The sequence below is a fragment of the Osmia bicornis genome, chromosome 10, assembly GCF_907164935.1.
Source record: "Osmia bicornis bicornis chromosome 10, iOsmBic2.1, whole genome shotgun sequence".
Classification (NCBI taxonomy): domain Eukaryota; kingdom Metazoa; phylum Arthropoda; class Insecta; order Hymenoptera; family Megachilidae; genus Osmia; species Osmia bicornis.
Genome location: NC_060225.1, coordinates 8,206,267 through 8,226,301, shown reverse-complemented (window position 1 = coordinate 8,226,301; position 20,035 = coordinate 8,206,267). Strand labels below are relative to the sequence as shown.

Here is a 20,035-nt window from a genome sequence, read left to right as displayed (position 1 = left end):
TTCTATTCCGATTTACTAAAAAATAAAACAATCCATGGTCAGTCTAGGTACACCTCAATTACAGATGTAACTTCTTTTTAAATATATATACTATCAAACGAAGGAGAAAGCAAATCGTCCAAGGAACAAGAAGCTTGACGAATCTGTTGAGCTTGAGCGTAACTCGGCGGTGGTACCGGAGCGACGAATGAAGGTTGACTCTCGGATCGAAAAGGTCTCCAATTGCGCATCGTTGTTCTATGATTTGCATACATTGTAGAATAAGCAGGGGGTGCACCTCTAACGTAAGGATGCGTATCTGACTATCGCGTAAATCGTTATTTTACAATTTGTACAATCCGCCAAAAACATTGGCAAATGTTGATAACGCGTGAAATTCAATACTTCGTTATTAACGGTGCACACGCATCTTAAGCAACTGTTAAATAATCCCATGACGTTCCACGATCGGTGATTCAACCTGCGCCTGAACAAGTTGTTCCTCGAACCGGTGTGCGGTAACGGTGGCATAGGTACAGGCGCAGCTGCGTAAGTTTCTTGTAGAGATAAATGAAGAGCCCGGTTACCTTTGAGGAAAAACAATTGTCATGGTAAAATTAAACCAGGATAAAAAGAAAAATTCATAAATTCATACCATTCTGATTAATCGCATCTACCAACGTGCTACGTGTATCGGTTGATGAACTACCGTAATCGGTGGTTATGGTTAAAACCTCGTTTTTAATACCAGAATTATTCGATAAGAAAGAGGTAGATACTTGAAGAACATCTCTAGGTGCCCTGATTCTCGATGGACGCAACCCGGTTGCCTGTATCGTTGCTTCGGGGCTGACTGTGATCGACATCTTAAACGATATCAATTTTAATAATTTTAAATTAAAATTAAAAATGATATAGAAAATATACCTGATTTTCAACAAACATGTGTGGGAAAGGATTCGTGTTTCCACGGTGATTTTTCACTTTGTCTTCAGACATCCGGTCAAAGCGCACCGGTGAAGTTGTTGAGTCGACAAAGTGCTTATCCGATGACGCTTGTATCAAATATCTAAGCATTGTTAAAGAAGTTTGCGTAGAAGTTTCTTTCGTCGCCTTTGAACCGTTCCTGCTACATGTCTCTGATGATATTGTAACCTGATCTATGCAACTTTCTGAAAATCGTAAAATGTAACGAAAAAATGTAGCGGAATAATACCTTTATTTTCGATTTTTTCGTTTTACTATAGCAATAAGTATACCTAATGCGGTTGGTTTAGCTTCTTCTATCTCTTTTAAATTATCTACGCCTTCTGCATCTCTTTTTGACAACATAATCGATCGACGATTTCCTCGTACAATAGCGATCAATCGTTAATTCTTAACTAATTATTAAAAAGCTAGAAATAACGGTTCGATACGACAGGAAAATAGGTTAGAAAAATCGGTGTTTTAAAAATCTGAAGAAATTCACGATTTTTATATATAAGACTGTACACATTTACAATTGTATTCGAATTTATTTTTTGTTTCTCTACGATCAATTCTGTTAAAAATCAATATTCCGTATAGTTTTTAAAACGATACATCTTTTCGATGAAAGTTTCAAAATATAACGTCGATAATTTAAACCTAGCGCTGCTCGACGCATGTAAAGATGGCTCTCAACAGTGGGTACTCGTACTTAGAATCTATGCGATCGAAAAAAGTAAAGATTCCGTCGCAAACTGTAGAGAAATAATGACAATTGAGTTAGTTAATAGGAAATTCGTTTGACGGCACTGTTAATTTCGATTCGATTGTGATTACTTTGTAACCGATGTTGAGTAAATTTCAAGTATCGTGATCGCGTGTAATCATAGCTAGCCGAAAATCGTGGCGCTGCGTTAAGCGTGCGCTGACGCCATTGTGTATGCGTGAGGCGAGAACAGCCGAAATGGAGGAAAGTCAAACATCGGAAAGTGTCGCCGTGCTACCGGACATGTCCGAACCGTTGACGAGCGAGACCGAGGAGGCGTCTGCCCTAACGACCGAGCACGAGGCGCATCCCGTCGCCGTGACGGCGAGCGTCACTCCAGTAGCGGGTGTTCCTGGTGTTCCAGGAGTTGGTGTACCGGTTTCTTTACCCGTTGGTTCAATCATTGGTGTTGCGAACTCGACCAACGGGACGACCTTCAACGTCATCACATCGGATCAACTACAGGTACCCCCGAAACGAAAGAATTATTAATTGCTTCAACTTCCACTCATTCGATACATTTCTCCTGTACAGAAAGAATTTTAACGACAACCGACACCCTCGTCAAAGAATCGCTGCCAAGATGAGTTCGAGTTTTACTTTTTCTCTATGCCTTCAAGTGCCAATGAACACGTATAGCGTACAAAACATAAACTGCGCCTGCCCGCGCATCGTAATAGAAAAACACCTGTTTCCTTTAACAATAATTGTACATCAATATTTTATGTATCCGACATAGATTAAATGCAATCTTAATAATCATAATTTCAATTACAATGGTCTGTGTATTGCTATTTGAACGTATCAGTATTCTGTCCTGAACAGAAATTATGCGCAAGAATTGAATTTCAACAAGGCACGTAACTTTGTCTCTTTTTTCTGTTTCATCCTTTCAGTTACCTGGTTCCGGGCAGTTCAAACAGATGCTATGCGTAGACAATGGTTTTATCTGTGAACCGCGTCATGATAAGGATACAGATCCATTGCGTTGGAACGGAGAATTAAAAGCAACCCACATAGTAATTCAAAATAGCACAGAGGAACAAGAATCTGAACAAATTCATGTATCGACTGCTAATGCACAACCAATATGCAGCTGGTCAGAATCTGCAAATTTAGCAGTGTTACCAGTTAGATGTAAAAATACGAATGCAGAATTGCATAAAAGTCGATTCGGGTCTGGAGGAAGAGGAAGATGCATCAAACTTGGACAAGATTGGTATACGCCGAGCGAATTCGAAGCTCTTTGCGGAAGAGCATCCAGTAAAGATTGGAAGCGCAGTATTCGATTTGGCGGTAGAAGTTTACAGACGTTAATCGACGAACAAATTTTAAAGCCACACGCTACCTCTTGCACGTGCGCAGCGTGCTGCGACGACGATAGTGCAGTTAGTACACTATACTACTTCCTAGCTAATTCTATTTTGCAAATTGTATTAAAATTTCTACGTATTCCAGACCGGTCCAGTAAGATTATTTACACCCTACAAACGCAGAAGAAGAGCCAGAGACACCTCCGACGGGGAAACGCCATCCCGAAAGCTTAAAAGTGATAACTCGCGGGATGGTAGTAACAATGACGAAAGTGACGGTGAAGTAGTCATACCTGATAAAGAAGTGTGGCCCCAGTTTGTTTCAGCAGAGGGTTTAGTCGTGCAACAACCGCACGAAGATACCGTTGTCCAAACTGTACATCAAACTGAAAATGGACAAGGCGATGATATATTTAAAAAGCTCGAGGAGATGTCCAATAAAATGTTAAAATTAGCTTATGAATTTAGGCGTACCTTGGATGAGGCTAAGGAAGTAAGTAGACAACAAAGAAGAGAACAGGCATTAGTTGCTCAATTAGGAGGTAGAGGAGATGTTATTGAAACTGTTGGATTGCAACCAGCGTCGGATTCTCATAATAAAAAGGTAACGACACGAAACGTGTCTAATGAATATGATGAGTTAGCATTAAGCAGCTTATCCTTTCTTAACTGTTGGCTTTTACTGTTTCTAGTGTGCCAACTGTAATAGAGAAGCATTTGCAGAATGTTCTTTATGCAGACGAACGCCGTATTGTTCTACGTTTTGTCAGCGCAAGGATTGGGCGGGTCATCAAGTGGAATGTGTAAGAGGTGCTGCTGAAACTGTAATGCTGATAGTAGAAAGTAGTAGCGGAGATACTACTACGCTAGCAACCACCGCCGGGGACCAATAGCTAGTATTTCTCACGCCTATTCACCAAAGGAATATAGATACTGAACAAACTAACATAGATACTTCAACCCTGAAAGAAGAGACGAAGACTTAAGAAAAATTTCTTTATTGACCAAAGGGTCAAAAAATATTCTGTATATATGGTAGTAAATATTTTGTATATACATATGTTGATTGTACGTAAGTTTGCACGAAGATTGACATTTTTTAAAGCCAACAAATAGTATAAAATATTAATGAAAATTCATCAACCAAATAAGTATAGAAGTAAAGAATAATGTGCGAATGGCGTACTTGAGTGTGTGTTTATGTGCGAATACATACATTTATTGTATTCCACATAATGAAATATACTTGTATAAATAGTTTTATTCTTTTTCTTATAAAAATCGAAAACTGACCAAAGGAGGTAATTACGCTTCTGAATACGCATTATGAATATTTACACGACTTCAAATCATTGTTTTACGTGGTAAATGAACTTAACATTTATTGGCTTCAAATATTAGTAAAAGTGTTAGAATTAATTCCTGACTTTGTATACATAGTATACAACACACCGAAAAAGATAAAAAAATTCTGTCGGATATAAATACACGATAAATGTGATATTTAATCGAAAATGTATTATTTATCTACTGTTTTCAATATACATACATGTATATTTTCCCATTAAATGTCAAACATTTTTTATTCGATTTTATACGACATTAATATGCCGCGGTACAGGTAATCCATTGAGTAAAATACGTATATATGTATTCAAAGTAACAAAAAGAATAACACTTGTAATTGTTATAGACATATGCACTTTGTATATAAATAAATCTATTCAATATCCGAAACGTGTTCTTAATTTTTACTATATTTTACCAGATGATTTATCCCTAGTAATTTCCATAATGTTTTAATCTATACAAAAAAGCACTGTTTGATCTATTAGAAACTGATAAGTAACCACTGCTTGGTGAAAAATCAATGGTTTCTGGCATCATTATATTTGTTTGAAACGTTGGAAAATTTGAAAAGACTGTAAATGATGGTAAATGCATCATCTTAAAAGCATTATGCTTTTTGTTTGAAGACATTGCTAATATTTCAGAATGGGAATTAAATTTCAAACTGGTAACTGACGTTACAAGATTTAAAACAATTTTCAAAGGAACTGGAATTTGATTTTCTAACACCGTTTTAGTATCGTACAAATTAACTACACCTTCTTTACTACCTGTTGCTAAAAATTGACCACTCGGAGACATCGCAATTGACTCACAAGATAGACATCCGTCATCTACAGCTCGATGAATACACATACGACTGTTCAAATCCCAAATGTACATTTCATTGCTATCTGTAATTATGGAAAGATACGATTAAACAAAAATTAAGAACTGTTTAAAAACTGTAACTTACCACCATGTGTAATAAGATTCTTATTGTCTGAAGTGAAACACAATGCCCTACATCTTGTATTCATTTTTAAGGTAGCTACAAGTTCTTTGGTTGAACTTGCTAATAAGAAAATTTCACCCAATCGTCCGCAAAGTGCTAATAATTTCCCATCTGGAGACACTTCGCATTTCTAAATTATTTATTTAATAATTTTATTATTTAAGACTGTTAATATTACCACAAAAATTATTGAATAATAAAAACCTGCATATTAGTGACCCCATGTGGTAGTAGTACTTTATATGTCTTTCCACTGAGTAAATTATAAGAATGACAATGCGAATAATATTGAGAACCAAGCAAGACTTCTGTACCCTCTTGCAAAAATTTTGCTGTACTAATGGGAAACTTCTTATATTGCATTGTGTGCAGTTTATTATTTTCAATACCATCTACCTACAATTATATTAATGATTTTCTATTTCAAATTATAATTAACTCCCACAAGCTTACTTGAAAAAGAGATAAAATTCCAGATGAACCAGCAACTAAGGCAACAGTAGAAGTTGGATGAAATTCAACACTGGATACAATTGGTCCTTCTGTATGTGTTTGCTTATTTATGGGAGTCAGTGCTTTTATATCTATTATATCTTTTGGTAAGTTTCTTACTTTAGGTTTCTCTAAATGGCAGCTATGCTAAAAGAAAATAATGTATTTACATATGTAATCTAAACAAATTATTGAAAGAAGCTTAGTACCTTTAATATTTCATTGTCTAAATCATCAGATTCTTTGTCTACTCTGTTAAGCTCTGCCCACTTTGGAGTACCCACAAGTTGTTTATATTTATTGTGTAAATAGTCTTTATATAACTTTTGTGGTACACTGCTGTCAATTTTTCTACCTTGTATCCTTGCAGCAGCTTGTACTCTAGTAAAAATCAATTATTTCAATTAGTAATGTATCCTTTTACTATCAAGTTCCATTAGTAAACATAATGTACATACGAATATTTAACATCATCTTCATCAACCCATGCTGCTTCTTTAGAATGTTCTGAATCATTGCTACTTGTAGTAACAGTTTTACTTTCATTCGATTCTTCTTCGTTTGGCAAATTATTTATAATATCGCTGGGATCGCCAAATACGATATTTTCTAACCTGTACAAAATTACATGATGATTTTTAAAACAAGTTCCAAGTATTTTATACATTTTTGTTATACCTGGCTTCTTCTTTTGGATCATATTCATTTTTGCGAACTTTCTTCAAAGGTGCTTTAAACTTTTTAGTATACAATGCCCTCGAAGGCATGCGTTTTTCTCGGTGTACCATATTTACAGGTTGCTTTGCACGATTTACCTTTCTTTTCTTCACGATCCTTTCATTAACTTCCATGGTTTATTTAATACAATACTCGATACAATAAAATATTAAACCGCAACGTGTTAAATTCCCAAAACACAAAGGAGATGTAAATAATACAATTTTTAAAATTATTGATGAAATCAGTTTGAGTTACACGGGAAATATGTTAGATGGCATTTGAAGAACTTCTATAGATGATGTCGATATTTCAGATCATAAAACACAAACTTTCATAAGTTACTTGCTCTATCTGAAATCTCGTCTGTGCCTATACCTCCTCTGTGGTTCAGTGATTATCACTTATCTAAAGATATCAGCGATAAAAACTGATTAAGAAACAACTTAAATCGTATTACAAAGGTATATACATATACATAGTTCTTTCTAACACATACATAATAGTCTATTCGTGTATATGTATATTTCTGTTCTGAAATACAAAACCACATTAATTTGAGCAGTTCATTTGGAAAGATTTTTTCATACTGCTTTAATATATCGTTAAACAATATATGTAATTGTATAATTTAACACTCGTCAACTTGAGATGATAACGAAGATTTGGAATCAGTCTCGGAGGATAAATGTTCATCCAACGTGAACAAGGACGGGCATTTCGGTTGATACTGTTCAACCGCTTCCAGAAGACTGTCCGGATATCCAGGAGAATAATATCTAATAACAAAAATTGTGTCCATTAATTGTTAAAATTAAACTTTGATTCTAATGAAGTTAATACAGAATAAAATAGTATTTCAATATAAAAATTTAAACGATGAACAATGATTATTAAACGTGTAAAAATTACAATGATAAATGTGCCGCTTGTACATTGATAGCGTATCAATATGGGTACGATAATACAAAACAGTGTTTTGATTGCATCAAAACGTAAAGTTATTGATCTATTAAAGTCTGAATTTATATTTTTCCAATGTAATCAGCTGTGACAACATGGCGATCACGCCGTAGATTACTTGCCCGATTTAAATTAAGACACACGATCTAGAAACAGAAGTGCAGTTATTTATATTCGTTGCTCGTGTAAACGACTCTGAGAAGACTGGACCTTTTTCATTAACAAAAGCTCACGTTTCCGGATTTCTTCAGTAAGTAATTTTTAAAAAGGTTGGATCAAAAGCAACTAGTGTTTTTGATAATTACTCATTCATATCATCATTATACAAATTCTATATACCCAACAAGCACTGAAATTTTAATGAGTTTAACAAATAAAAATATTTTATAGGTAAAAGAGGAGAAAAGGACAGTTTAAAAACACCCAAATACAGTCGCAAAGTAATAATCAAGTCTGAAAGGATATAAAATTCCATATAATTCAGACAGTGAAGTTGTAATTGTTGTATGTTATTAACATAATTAATAGCTGTTATATGTACTGCATATATTTGACTGGAAAAATATTGATAAGAAATGTAAGTTAAAAACAACCTGACAATTTCTTCCGGAAAACAACAGTTGATAATCTGTATATATTCTAAGAGCATTGAACCAGGTTCAGCCTCAATTTCTTGCACCTTCTTCAAGCCACCGGATATCACAAATAGTCTTCTTGCCCTGGCATCGTGAGGCAGTATCTGTGGAAAAAGAAATTCTTAAAAAAAGAGAAATTAAGATAATTTATGATTTCTTATAATGTTCTTATCATTTATTAATAATCAGTTTGTACTTGAACACGTTTAAAAATAACGCATCTCAAACATGACTTACATATTCTTTCATAATATTTACTTAAAAGTAAAACCTGGGTTAATTCTTTAGATATTTCAATCAGTAACGAATCAAAATTAAATTGTATTACAACATTCTGTTTTTATCTAATGTACAAATCAGACAAATTTTCAACACCGTTGTCGCATTCGACTGATAGCAATCTGAACGAAGATTGATGATAACAATATATAAGGAACTTTGTAATTAATATCAATTATTAGATTTCGATAATATTCCAATAAATTATCGAATATTTTATACGAGTACAGTAATGTTCTTTTTTTAACGTTATATTAGAAACATTGTACGTAACGCGTTATGACCGATGCCAAATCTGTCCAGGTTCCCTATTTTTCTTCGTCGCTAAGAATATCTTGTTTTCGAAAACAAAATTCCAGAACGACGTTGCGAAAGAATATGTTCGTCGTAAACCTGTTGATTTGTTCGAAGCTCTTTCATTGTCCCAATGTTATTAATTTATAATAGTATTATAATAATGAAATACTATTTTTTTTTTTTTCAGTCGGATCTATGTGGCACTAAAGATTGGCCGCTAAAGGAATAGAAGAAAATTCAAGACCATTTTTCTTATCAGAACTTGAACTGTAACTGTCTGTCGATTTTTATTACAAATCATAAGTTTTTACTTATATTTAATCCGAAAGAATTTGTACATATTAGAAGTTGAAAGGTCCTGAAATTTTTGAAGCATTTTTAAATAATTTACTAAATACATAGTAAAAATATACGTAACATTTATACGTACGTAAATGATAAGCACAGCTCTAAATACAACGATTTTTTATTCAAATAGTTGAAATAATAATTCGGAGAAACGTGAAATGAAAATCAAGATTGAAGATTATTAAGAGACTTAAAGCATTGTAATTAAAAGATAACAAGACAGCTGCCTTAAAGTTCAAACAAGTAATGATATAAGTGATAAAGAGAGATGACATCACTATACACGACAGTCAAATAGTATTGTATATTAAATGGTGTTGTTTGCAAGAAGCCTAGCAAATATGTCTGATATCAGAAAGGTAGAAATCTGTAACTTATAAGAAGTTAATTGAACGGAAAATCGTGCAGTGTAATGACTGAAGTTTCATGGACTATACGAGAAGAAAACTTGAGAAAGTTTTCTTGAATACTGTGAACTACGATACGGTATAAAGAACATCGGTTTGATATCAAAGAGAAAAAGTGGGAAACTAGTAATAGACATGATAAATAATCAACATTGTGTTATTCTTAATTCCGGTGAGACCAACAACTATCATCAACCGGTCTCAGCAAAGCCCTCTGTTGTCTCTGTATCGAGTATTGATTCCGATGTGAGTGATAGAAGGGATGTGCGCGAAGAGCTTTATGCGGGGATCTTCAGAAGGCACAGAAAAACAATACTTGTCCTAGGCAGTTTTCTCAAGATGTTAAGGGTGAATAGAAATATGAACAATTACGCTAGCATTAAACCTAACGATGATAACGATGAATAAAATAATAATTTTGTTGCATGGATAAAGTAGCAGACCAACTTTAATCTTTTATTTTGATAAAATATTAATTTTTTTTTTTTAAGGCAATGATTTTGTACTTAATAATAATTCTACTTAAAAAAAAGCTTATCTTACACAAGACATTATCTTGGTAAATGTTTATCTTTTAATTACGTGCAATCGTCATATATTAGGTTGAAGTTTGTTTGCTACAATGACTATGTAGATTATTATTAAAATCGATATGATACGAATATGTATCATATGTGCTTTTTCTACCATTACTTACTGATATAAGACGTTCATATTTCTTTTATAATGATACAATGGAAGAATGATATATTATTATAAAATGTTTAAAAATTACAGCACAAATTAACACACATTCTAGTCTTTACAAAGCAGGACCTTCTATTTAAAGGATATTAAAGTAACGAAAACATTTTCTGTTTTATATTGCTTTACTGTTACGCGGTTTCATCATTCTAGATAGAAAAATATGTTGTTTAAATCTTGTTTTAGCTGTGAAAATATTTACTTAATTGCGATTTTTTATATCTATGCAATAACTTTAGCGGCATAACATAACTTTTTATTTTTCTCATTTTTCAGAGATACTTGGACAGATTGCATGTTCTGAACCGAGTATATGCCTTAATTGCTTTACAATTCGAAATTGTGCTGCAACAAAAATTTTGGTAAACCTCGGTATTTTAGTTTTTTTAGTTTTTAATTAGAGCGAAAGATAAATGCTGGTTCGTTTGTTTTTTTTTCCCGGAATGCAATAACATTTATTAACAGTGCTATAGTCGATGGAATCGATATTTGTCAAAAATTATAATTCAAAGCGAATAATACTAAGGTTTTTTTACATTTATAATATTAGTGTGAGTATCAAATTACTGCCTTACTGACAAACAGTTTCATACAGAAAATTTTTCATTCATTAGTACTTAATTTACATCTGCAAAGTTTATATATACTTGCTAGTTTCTCTACATCAAATACTGCCATTACGAGATACTTACATCACGATGCATTAGAAACAAAGGATTTATTCAACAGAAAGTACGTTCAAATATTTCACGCTCCAATATGAACTTTTGAATCCACAGGCACTTAACCATTCAATCGTCCTCATTATATTAGCCGAACCATTTATTGTCGTAAGACTGAGAAATGTGCTTTTCCAGGGCACCATATGTGCCATAGTAATTATTAGACAAGCATTAAAAAGAGAAGAAATGAAAAAAAAAAGTAATTCGGACCTTTCGACGCTACTATCGATATTTTCACTTCCTATCGATCTATTGTTAAACACAAGGATGTACAGCATATCGAGAATATTAATTTTAAATAAAAGTATGTGATGTTTGATATCTACGTTAACTAATGTCAAATTAAAATGCATACAGGAAAGTTGAACAGCAAAAAATTTTATGAACAAAATATATAGCTATTGAATAAACTGTCATTGTATCAGAGTAATATCACAAAATTAGAATCTTAACAGTTAGAATGACGTTATAGTATAACAGATTTTATATGACAAAAGAGAAACATTCATCTTATACGATTGTTTGACCAATTTTTCAGTAGAGCAATATTAGATAGCTTAATAATATTTCGTACATATACATAAATATAGTTTGTTATGCAACTATGTTTAGATCAGAAATTATAATTGTACAATAATTTTATGCAAAAATCCTTTGTATTGCATAGAAAAATATTTGTTATGATATTGGTTTTGTATCATTTACATAAATAATAAAAGAAAAATATTATTTCATTTACCATACCGTTATCATTTTTAAGCTTTAAAAACAATTTGTAAGGGACATGTATAAAGCGAAGAATGATGTACAAATTAAAATACTATTACACCTCTTACCTTACTAAATTGTCCAAGAATATATTTCAATATATTCGGAGGCGAATCGTGTAACAAAGGTTCCAATGCTTCTACGTACATGCATCGTTGTAATACCTGTTTTAACGTTGTGTTACATTTCGCTTTAAGATCCTCTGGAGTACTTGGATCGTTATAAATCTGAGGATTAACTATGAATTATTTAGTAATGTACAAGCATAAGTAATATAGCATAAAATTTTATATGTACCTGTAATAATTTTGGAAAAACATTTGCAACCGCAACTGCTTTTGCATGTTCCGATGTATGTTTCCCGATTTGTCCAATTGCCCATACGGTTACAGCAAGTACATGATTATCTGTCTCTTTATGCAATATTAGAGACAGATGATCGATTACCTGCAAAAATATGGTATGTCAGTAAAATATAATAGCAGATATATTAAAATGATATACTTTAGATCCTATAACTGCAATAGCTAATTGATCCGAATGTCCAGCAATGTATCCAATTGCCATTATTGCTGATAATCTGGCCATTAATTTTGGAGTAGCAATTAATTCGACAAGTGCACCGATACCGCCGTTATTTACAACAAGTTGGGCCATCTGAAAGAAAGTATAATTGTAAGAAAATAAATAATGTTAACAAAAATAAACGAACAAAAAATTTATACTTATTTTACTTCTATTGTATGTTTGCAAATCTCTCTAGTTAATATTGCCGCAGCTTTAATAACACATTCATCGGGATGCGCCATGTGTACCAGAATATCGGGTAAAATTTCAGCTTCAAGAACTGATTCAGCCAGTTGTACAGAATGCTTTGCTATACTGCTTAAAGCAGAAAGAACTTGGTGCTGGATATATCAGTAACAAGTGGATTATTATACTGTAAAATCATCGAACATGATAATTCATTTCACCTTTAATTTGTTATCAGGATTTGCTAATGCTTTCACAAGAAAAGGAATTGCTCCTGCATCAACTACAGTTTCTGCAAGATCATTACTATGTTTGCTTATATCAAACAAAGCGGATGCGCTAATTTGTTTAAGGTATAGTTCTGGTTCTTGCAAACATAAGACCAAAAGAGGTACACCGCCTATTAACATTATTATTAGTAGAGAAACCTAACAAAATCAATCGATATAATAACATTAATCTAAGTACCCGCATCAACAATAGCTTCAGCTAATTCTTTATTATGCTTAGCAATATATCCTAATGTCCAAGCAGCAGCCTCCTTGACTCCAGAATCAAAATCTTCTAAGCAAAGTATAATGACATCCAATGCATTATTTTGAATCACTATAGATGCCAATTCAGGGGAATGTTTAGCAATTCCACGTATGACACATAAAGCTGCTTTTTTATAAAATTTCTGAAACAAATATACTTGAGATTCATATAATTTATATTAAAAATTATTTTTCTATCATTAATGTGCTTACATTCGTACATTTTGTTTATCAATGTTCTTTAATAACTGAGGTAACATGTCTTTTCTTATAATAGTTTGTGCTATCCTATGATTATTATTCGCAAGTTTCCCTAAAGCAACAGCTGCCATGTGTTGAATGGATGGTACATGATCTGCTAACAAAGGATACAATAGATCCAAAGCCCCAGCAGCTTCTAAACATTCTACATTGTATGGTTTCGACGCAAAATCGGCAACAGATTGAACGAATGAAAGACGGGCTCTTTGATACTGATCAAAAACTGTAAAGAAACAATAATTATTAGTATAAAAATTGTAAAAGAAAAAAGTTTCTCGTTAGTAACAGAGTGTTGCTGTTATTATTAAAAGACATACCTTGTATAATTAAACGCGCTGTCATTTTTATTTGTCATCAGAATTTGAATGTTATACATGGTACCGATACCTTTAACGTCTTCTTTTTTTTTCTTTTTCCTTTGTATCGATCAACTTCAGAAAAGTCCCGCCTTTGGACATGCCTTTGTTTTCGAGGGATCTTGAATTTGTGGCATCACTCAGTATTTCGAGGTCAGCAAGTCACTGCAAGCAGCTTATTAGAACTAATGCTACCTCCTCGATAAAATCGCTAGTTTAAAATGCTTATTTTCATATTTTACAATTGACTTACAAATTAAAACGTTAATTATAATACAATTTAATTGCAAAATTAACTCTCCCGCCAGAAGGGTGGTGTTTTAAATTCGATCCTAACGCCATCTCTACGAAAACGGCGGAAACTACTCAACGTTTACCGATTGGTAGTTTCCTTTAGAAAAACCTAGTCGGTAAACGTTGAGTAGTTTCCGCCGTTTTCGTAGAGATGGCGATAGGGTTGAATTTTTAAAAATTTGATTTATGGCGGGCTTTTTAAACCACAACTATGTCAAACAATGACTATTTTAATAATTGTTTGGCTTTGCGTAGGTTTTGACTAATTTCTAAAAAATAGAATTAAAAGGCGTTCAAATTCTGTCTTCTTAGTTGTGAGTGCGAGGTGTGATAAAAGAGAGGCGGATAAAACAGGCACAACTGTTAAACTAACTGTGCTCTATACGTGCAGATTTAACCTGACCTGGGGGTGTTTGGGACCCCAAGATGATAACATGAATCATGTATTTTTTCGAATAAAATGTACGTACACAAAATGCCTAACAACGAGCGAATACATGTACTTACATTGATATACAGTATTTATACTGAAGTACAATTTATGCACATATTAAAAAACTTGTATCCCTGTATAAATATTTAAACAATTAATAAAAGTAATTAAACTATACCGAAAAATGACCGAAGATTTACTGATCAAAGAGAAAGGGTTTCGGCAGTTAAATGAAGAACTCGAGGAGAAAGCGCATAATTTAATGGAAAAAATAGATAATGCTATCAATACTTATAACAATGGATTATCGGATTTTGATCCAAAAATATATCGTCCGAATTTTACAAACGAAGATGTAACAGCGCAAACAGAAAATAATGCTCAAGTTCCTGTTAAACGAAACTCGTCTTTACCTCATATTTTTGCACAATCGTGAGTATCGATAGAAAATAATTATTTATTAATATTAAATATACTGTAATTGTATTATTATTCTACAACAGAAAGGTAGAAGCACAAGAGGAAATTGTGAATGAAGCTTCCAAAAAAAGAAACCTGGCAAATAAAACTGTTATTAATTTGTTTAAAAGTAAAATAGATATACTACAAAATGAGTTACAAACAATACAAACTGAATACAAAAAAAAGGTAAAGTTTTTGTAGATACAAAAGTATATAGGAAGTTGTTTAACTAATATTTTAAATGTTATTTTAGAGTGATATCTGTAAAAGTTTGGAGTCTGAAAATAAGAAACTGGAAATAAAATTACAAAATGAAGTGGAATCATTAAAAGGAACAGTTACAAAATTAGAAAATACTAATAAAGAATTACAGTGTCAATGTCAAGCATTAAATGCTGAAAATTTAAACATGAAAAAAGTACAAATCATTAGTAAAAGTAAGAAAATAAATTATATGTATTTATAAGATATCTTTTTAACAGGAGCTGGATAAACTTGAGAAACAGATAAAAATATCAGATCAACATGCCAGTAATTATAACATCAGATTAAATAGGTCTTTGGAAATAAATGATAAGCTCAGAAGTGCACTCAAATGTTCTCAAACAGAAGAAAAGGTATAAATTATAAAATGTACTTGATACAACCAGAGAAATTTATCATTCTAGATTTTCATGAAACTTGATGTATGTTTAGGAATTAAGAAATCAAATCAGAAAACTACAAGAAGATAAGAGACTGACTGTTAACAATTTGGGGAAACAACTTTCAGAAGTACTACAAGCATTTAAAAAACAAATGTTAATTATAGATAACTTAAAGAAACAAAATGTAAGTAATTGTTGCACTTGTTAGTGTACACAAATATATGAAATTATTTTATTTACTTATTTCGATATTTCTGTACAAACAAGGCATGCTTAATAACAATTGGACAATTGAAATTTACAAAAGAAGATTTCTCAAGATTACTGGACCAAAAGCTTCAATACATATGATAAATTGTATATAAAACGTTTATTGAATGACTACTACAATTTATACATTGCAAAAACTGGAATAATTTCATTTCATAGCCACACGTTTTGTACAACTTTATATTACAGCATGTAATTTCTAATGATATTCCTCACAGAAATTTTGTATCCTATACATTACCTGCCAGATGCTATGAAATTTTAAATGCTTGCGTTCTCTAACCCAAGACTTGTGTTTATTCGAAAAAATTTCTTTCAATTCGTGAAGCATTTTAACACCTTTTAATTTGAAATAAACGAATTTATAATTATATTATAATCATAGCAATTATTTATTTACTCTACACACAGTTGTGATAACATTTGAATGATGAAGATCTGCAATAGGTCTTACAGTGAAATACAAAAAAGTATAAATATTGTCACCATGGAAATCATACCGTTTTATGAAGTTTCATTACTGTCGCATAACATTTTTAAAAAACATCATGATACAAAATTACGAGAAAATGTATAATTGATTTCCATTGTAACTGTCTTGAACTGGACAATTTTAATTTATGATCATTTTAAATGATTCACTAAATTTTTATTTACACGCAAATCCTATTTTGTGCACGAGAAATAAAATCGTTAACGATAAGGATCGGTTGTTATGTACAAAAATTTAGAACATTTCATTCCATAATCGATATTTTGTTAGACAGTCATTTCGATTTCATGTGTATATAATATATAACACGTATGTATTTAAGAGACATGTCATTACTCAAATTCGGAAAACACCTGTCATTTCAAATCAAATATTGTATCGATTTTACAAATTTCAATTTATATTTTAATTACATATCTAAACAATACAATGTTTCGTGAACTTTCTATTTACAGAAGAAAATGAATAATTTAAAAAATATCCACTTCTAAATTATTTAAATAGTGTCAGATATTTAAAAAAAAAAGTGAGTGAAGATGATACACGTATTGGTACTCCCGACTAAACGTTATTCGCACAACCTTTGAACAATTTTATTTTACCTTTTCAATATTTGAATATGTAAGATTTTATTGAATAAAATTATAAAATTATTGTATTTTATTTAATAACATACATTAAGTTAATAGCTTTTTGTTTATAATTAAATATGAATACGTTACTCACTCTTCAATGTTTAGTACAATCTGCCCCGTTTCTTCCCTTATCATTTTGTTTTTGATTATAATAATTATCAGTTAAAAAATTTTCAGTTTTCAATTGTTCTACATACTGAATGTCACAAAATTCCCTTTTACATTGTATATTTATTCAACAACAATTACTTCATCCTCCGTGTTAAGTTTTGTTCGTGCCTGCACTTAAAGTCACGTTATAGTACGCATTTTTAAATCATTTTATATTGCACTTTGAATTTCATATCAATTTCTAAAAACATTCAAATGATTAATCGAAATTTTGATATATTTGTCATTGAAAAGACTTTGAATGTCGCTCTTTTCTCTCTATAAGAAAAATGAATTTTCAAGCTTTAGACATAGTATATACAACATGTATTCTATATTCGTTAATCTTATCGAATCTTTATATAGTAAGTCATGAATTTTTCCATTTATTATTATTACTATAAATTATTTATGAAAATAATAATATGCTTTTTTCAAAATTCTGTCAACTATTACAAAAGTTCACTTTAAATTGATAGTTAAAAATAACTCGGATTTTTATATTGCCAGGACAGATTCCTTTTAATTCACTGGTATAAAATTTTTGTTCTGTTTTAAATACGTTTAATGTTTGTTATTCATGACTGCTGCATTAAATTGCATTACCATCTACGTGCTTATGTAACTTTTATGTACTTTGTATCATGCTATAATACACATAGGTGGTAAGATTATAATTCTTATTTTACAGTCTCAAAGAGAAAGTCACACACGAAAGGTTTGACTTCGTGTTATCAAAACAAGAGAAAAAAAAAGAGCCCAGCTTTTTATCTAATTAATCAACGTGTAACTTAAACGTATATCAATCATTTTATAATAAATTTAATAATATTCGTAGGATGTTATATCATTCCATTCTTATCACAATCAGCTTTATATCTTTCCGTTTTATTAAACAATTTATAACTCCAAGAATGTAATTCATATTGTTCTCTGTAATGTTATGAATTTAAAAAAAAATTTAACTCGTGCATTTTTCATTTCATAACACGATATCGTATAAAAATTCAGCGATGTTTCGATTTCCGTCGAAGGCGTCACAGACAGTAACACACCTAGCAGCTTGACTATGAAATGATTTTATTAACATATTATAAAATCGAGACTCTAAATGCGACCAGAGGGACAACATGGTACAAAGGCATCCATGTACAAGGAAAATGTACGAGATTCAAAGTACGAGATGTAAATAAATATTGTGACAGCATGGTAGCAATGAGATTGAAGAGTCATCTTTCGTTCGAGTATATGGTTGCTGCTGTATCGTTGTCCTAGATCAACTTGATCATGCCAGGTAGCTATAAGTGTCCTTTTGACCCTCTGTGCGCTCCAGATATTCTTTCTCAATTAAAATATCTATACATTTCTGAAAGAGCAGAATCACCTTTATGTTAAGATAAAATCCTTTGTTTCACAACAATAGATTTTCAAACATTCCGAGTCATCATCGATATCATGTCATGATAAATTGATAAAAGTAAAAAATACACGCAATCGGTCGATAAATTTCCCGCATTCAAAAAATACTCTGAAAATATAAGATATTATAAAAAATATATTTTTTTAAATACTTACCTTAATAACATGTACTCGTGGTTTGAACCTAGAGCTTAACTGATTCAATACTTCAGCGACCAGTTGCTGATGTTTCAATACCTTCCGCATTTTCATAATCCTAACAATTGCTGCCTGAATCAGAAGTTTTCTATCTTCTTCTATATGCTTATGTGTCGTTTCTTGTTCAACTTTTAGTTCTGTTTTCATTGGTATATTGATATTTACTCTCAACTTTTTACTGTTACAAGAACAATGTATCAATATATAATTTTTCAAAAAATATTCATCGCGCGTAATTAAATGTACATACTTTTTATATCCTGCGAAAAGTTCCACCGTCGATAGTGGTGTCAATTCGCTTTCATCGTCCGTAGCTGCAGTTAATAGTTTAGCTTTTAACAATATTTGAATAACCTGAAACATTGAAAATATTTTTGTAACGATCGAATACTCAAATTTCATTTTCCACGTTTCTAAGCTACCTGAAGCAAAAAGTCCATTTTTATTTGTGTAGCATCGTGTAACTGTTGTATCGTCCACAAGGTAGAACCATTGTATTGCAATAAGACGGCCATTTGGAAAGTGGATGCTTGCAACGTATATCTACGATTAAATTATAAAAATATACCGACGAACGTTGCAAAACGCTTATTGATTTAGGACTTAACAACTAAACATATTATCACCTGTTTTTAAAACAATTTGTATGCAATTCTCCTTTAGACATATTATATAACCAATTCAACTTTCTTCCACTATGTTGTGAACTATAGAAAGTAGTGAATCTATGTACAGATCGTTCTAGCTGTAATGTACAAAATACAACATTATAATAATATTTACTTTTAAACGTGAATAAATCATTCGTTAATCAAGTTTACCTCTGTCGGCAATGAAAATGTAAACGATTGTTGAAACGGCCACGAACCGGAAGATAACACCTGTATGCTGAAATCTATGTCCAATGGTTCGGCGGAGTTCGTCAAATGCCTTCTGAATTGTTCATTTAGATCCTTGGACACTCCAATATCCTGTGGACAGACTGCTACAATTATAATGTTATATAATTTTAACCGATATCGTTAGATAACGTGAAAATATTCGCCTACAGAAAAAAGCATTAAATTCAACTTGTGTGGCACCGAACGCGATTTATACGTATGAATTGTAACTTTATAGTCTAATACAGTACCTGGAACATTCGTTGTAGTTTTGAAGTGTATTCAAAACCACAAGTCTGTTTCAATTTAGAAATCATTGACGCTTCCGCATCGTCACTGGCGGACATGTGTTGTACCAATCGTTTCGCTAACATCTTACTATAGAACTTTTGGAATACATCTTTGTCCTCGATATATTTAAATACTACCATCTATAATCAAAATGTAATATCATTGTTTAATTGAGGTTTCTTTTTTTTTCACTTTCTTGTAGAAGTGATTTCT

At 31.8% G+C, this 20,035-nt stretch overlaps 7 protein-coding genes across 11 annotated transcripts in view; 3 read left to right on the top strand and 4 right to left on the bottom strand.

Annotated features, from left to right (window-relative positions):
• Positions 1-195: 195 nt before the first annotated feature.
• On the bottom strand, positions 196-1,517 carry LOC114875559. The gene is made up of 4 exons (XM_029185965.2): positions 1,239-1,517; positions 907-1,151; positions 635-845; positions 196-566 (listed from the first exon to the last, which is right to left on the bottom strand). Exons 1-4 carry the CDS (start codon positions 1,309-1,311, stop codon positions 280-282), a joined length of 816 nt encoding a protein of 271 aa, XP_029041798.1. The 5' UTR covers positions 1,312-1,517; the 3' UTR covers positions 196-279.
• A 135-nt stretch (positions 1,518-1,652) lies between these two features.
• LOC114875555 (deformed epidermal autoregulatory factor 1) lies at positions 1,653-4,284 on the top strand. Of its 2 annotated transcripts, XM_029185961.2 has the most exons (5): positions 2,087-2,179; positions 2,249-2,493; positions 2,611-3,102; positions 3,173-3,631; positions 3,720-4,284. In XM_029185961.2, the coding sequence occupies exons 2-5, from the start codon at positions 2,491-2,493 to the stop codon at positions 3,918-3,920; spliced, it is 1,155 nt and encodes a 384-aa protein (XP_029041794.1). In that variant the 5' UTR covers positions 2,087-2,179; positions 2,249-2,490; the 3' UTR covers positions 3,921-4,284. The 2 variants fall into 2 exon arrangements, with proteins under 2 accessions (XP_029041793.1, XP_029041794.1); XM_029185960.2 differs by lacking the exon at positions 2,249-2,493 and having other exon boundaries at positions 1,653-2,179.
• A 307-nt stretch (positions 4,285-4,591) lies between these two features.
• On the bottom strand, positions 4,592-6,721 carry LOC114875554 (U3 small nucleolar RNA-associated protein 18 homolog). The gene is made up of 7 exons (XM_029185959.2): positions 6,542-6,721; positions 6,322-6,477; positions 6,073-6,244; positions 5,825-6,010; positions 5,576-5,767; positions 5,333-5,501; positions 4,592-5,270 (listed from the first exon to the last, which is right to left on the bottom strand). The coding sequence occupies exons 1-7, from the start codon at positions 6,712-6,714 to the stop codon at positions 4,807-4,809; spliced, it is 1,512 nt and encodes a 503-aa protein (XP_029041792.2). The 5' UTR covers positions 6,715-6,721; the 3' UTR covers positions 4,592-4,806.
• LOC114875553 (sperm-associated antigen 6-like) lies at positions 6,699-13,886 on the bottom strand. Its single transcript, XM_029185958.2, has 10 exons — positions 13,611-13,886; positions 13,254-13,516; positions 12,965-13,175; positions 12,718-12,896; positions 12,478-12,651; positions 12,248-12,400; positions 12,041-12,190; positions 11,812-11,970; positions 8,137-8,282; positions 6,699-7,359 (listed from the first exon to the last, which is right to left on the bottom strand). The coding sequence occupies exons 1-10, from the start codon at positions 13,633-13,635 to the stop codon at positions 7,212-7,214; spliced, it is 1,608 nt and encodes a 535-aa protein (XP_029041791.1). The 5' UTR covers positions 13,636-13,886; the 3' UTR covers positions 6,699-7,211.
• Positions 8,031-11,713, top strand: LOC114875562. The gene is made up of 3 exons (XM_046287524.1): positions 8,031-8,120; positions 8,942-9,857; positions 10,530-11,713. The coding sequence occupies exons 2-3, from the start codon at positions 9,645-9,647 to the stop codon at positions 10,617-10,619; spliced, it is 303 nt and encodes a 100-aa protein (XP_046143480.1). The 5' UTR covers positions 8,031-8,120; positions 8,942-9,644; the 3' UTR covers positions 10,620-11,713.
• Positions 13,887-14,181: 295 nt separating the features above from the next.
• Positions 14,182-16,134, top strand: LOC114875590 (testis-expressed protein 9). The gene is made up of 6 exons (XM_029186026.2): positions 14,182-14,808; positions 14,880-15,024; positions 15,092-15,256; positions 15,321-15,455; positions 15,535-15,669; positions 15,753-16,134. Exons 1-6 carry the CDS (start codon positions 14,561-14,563, stop codon positions 15,834-15,836), a joined length of 912 nt encoding a protein of 303 aa, XP_029041859.2. The 5' UTR covers positions 14,182-14,560; the 3' UTR covers positions 15,837-16,134.
• A 1,962-nt stretch (positions 16,135-18,096) lies between these two features.
• LOC114875584 (cullin-1) overlaps positions 18,097-20,035 on the bottom strand; it is a 58,759-nt gene continuing 56,820 nt past the window's right edge. For all 4 annotated transcript variants that reach the window (XM_029186015.2, XM_029186011.2, XM_029186016.2 and 1 more), the window contains 7 exons: positions 19,783-19,962; positions 19,472-19,621; positions 19,277-19,395; positions 19,073-19,193; positions 18,901-19,004; positions 18,609-18,828; positions 18,097-18,399 (listed from right to left, as the gene is read on the bottom strand). In XM_029186015.2, the coding sequence (XP_029041848.1) occupies positions 18,319-18,399; positions 18,609-18,828; positions 18,901-19,004; positions 19,073-19,193; positions 19,277-19,395; positions 19,472-19,621; positions 19,783-19,962 (975 nt within the window). In that variant the 3' untranslated portion in view covers positions 18,097-18,318. The remainder of the gene's footprint in view (positions 18,400-18,608; positions 18,829-18,900; positions 19,005-19,072; positions 19,194-19,276; positions 19,396-19,471; positions 19,622-19,782; positions 19,963-20,035) is intronic.

Excerpts from the sequence above, each read along its gene's own strand:
- LOC114875554 (XM_029185959.2), bottom strand. The coding sequence starts at position 6,714 with ATGGAAGTTAATGAAAGGATCGTGAAGAAAAGAAAGGTAAATCGTGCA. Across the intron at positions 5,768-5,824 it reads GAATTTTATCTCTTTTTCAA|GTAGATGGTATTGAAAATAA; the intron begins GTAAGCTTGTGG and ends ATATAATTGTAG. Across the intron at positions 5,271-5,332 it reads GAATCTTATTACACATGGTG|ATAGCAATGAAATGTACATT; the intron begins GTAAGTTACAGT and ends CCATAATTACAG.
- LOC114875562 (XM_046287524.1), top strand. The coding sequence starts at position 9,645 with ATGATAAATAATCAACATTGTGTTATTCTTAATTCCGGTGAGACCAAC. Across the intron at positions 9,858-10,529 it reads GTTTTCTCAAGATGTTAAGG|AGATACTTGGACAGATTGCA; the intron begins GTGAATAGAAAT and ends CTCATTTTTCAG.
- LOC114875555 (XM_029185960.2), top strand. The coding sequence starts at position 1,889 with ATGCGTGAGGCGAGAACAGCCGAAATGGAGGAAAGTCAAACATCGGAA. Across the intron at positions 2,180-2,610 it reads TCACATCGGATCAACTACAG|TTACCTGGTTCCGGGCAGTT; the intron begins GTACCCCCGAAA and ends TCATCCTTTCAG. Across the intron at positions 3,632-3,719 it reads CGGATTCTCATAATAAAAAG|TGTGCCAACTGTAATAGAGA; the intron begins GTAACGACACGA and ends TACTGTTTCTAG.
- LOC114875559 (XM_029185965.2), bottom strand. The coding sequence starts at position 1,311 with ATGTTGTCAAAAAGAGATGCAGAAGGCGTAGATAATTTAAAAGAGATA. Across the intron at positions 1,152-1,238 it reads AGCTAAACCAACCGCATTAG|AAAGTTGCATAGATCAGGTT; the intron begins GTATACTTATTG and ends TACGATTTTCAG. Across the intron at positions 567-634 it reads AGATGCGATTAATCAGAATG|GTAACCGGGCTCTTCATTTA; the intron begins GTATGAATTTAT and ends TTTTCCTCAAAG.
- LOC114875553 (XM_029185958.2), bottom strand. The coding sequence starts at position 13,635 with ATGACAGCGCGTTTAATTATACAAG. Across the intron at positions 12,191-12,247 it reads TTGCAGTTATAGGATCTAAA|GTAATCGATCATCTGTCTCT; the intron begins GTATATCATTTT and ends ATATTTTTGCAG. Across the intron at positions 11,971-12,040 it reads TTTTTCCAAAATTATTACAG|ATTTATAACGATCCAAGTAC; the intron begins GTACATATAAAA and ends GTTAATCCTCAG.
- LOC114875590 (XM_029186026.2), top strand. The coding sequence starts at position 14,561 with ATGACCGAAGATTTACTGATCAAAGAGAAAGGGTTTCGGCAGTTAAAT. Across the intron at positions 14,809-14,879 it reads CCTCATATTTTTGCACAATC|AAAGGTAGAAGCACAAGAGG; the intron begins GTGAGTATCGAT and ends ATTCTACAACAG. Across the intron at positions 15,025-15,091 it reads AAACTGAATACAAAAAAAAG|AGTGATATCTGTAAAAGTTT; the intron begins GTAAAGTTTTTG and ends ATGTTATTTTAG.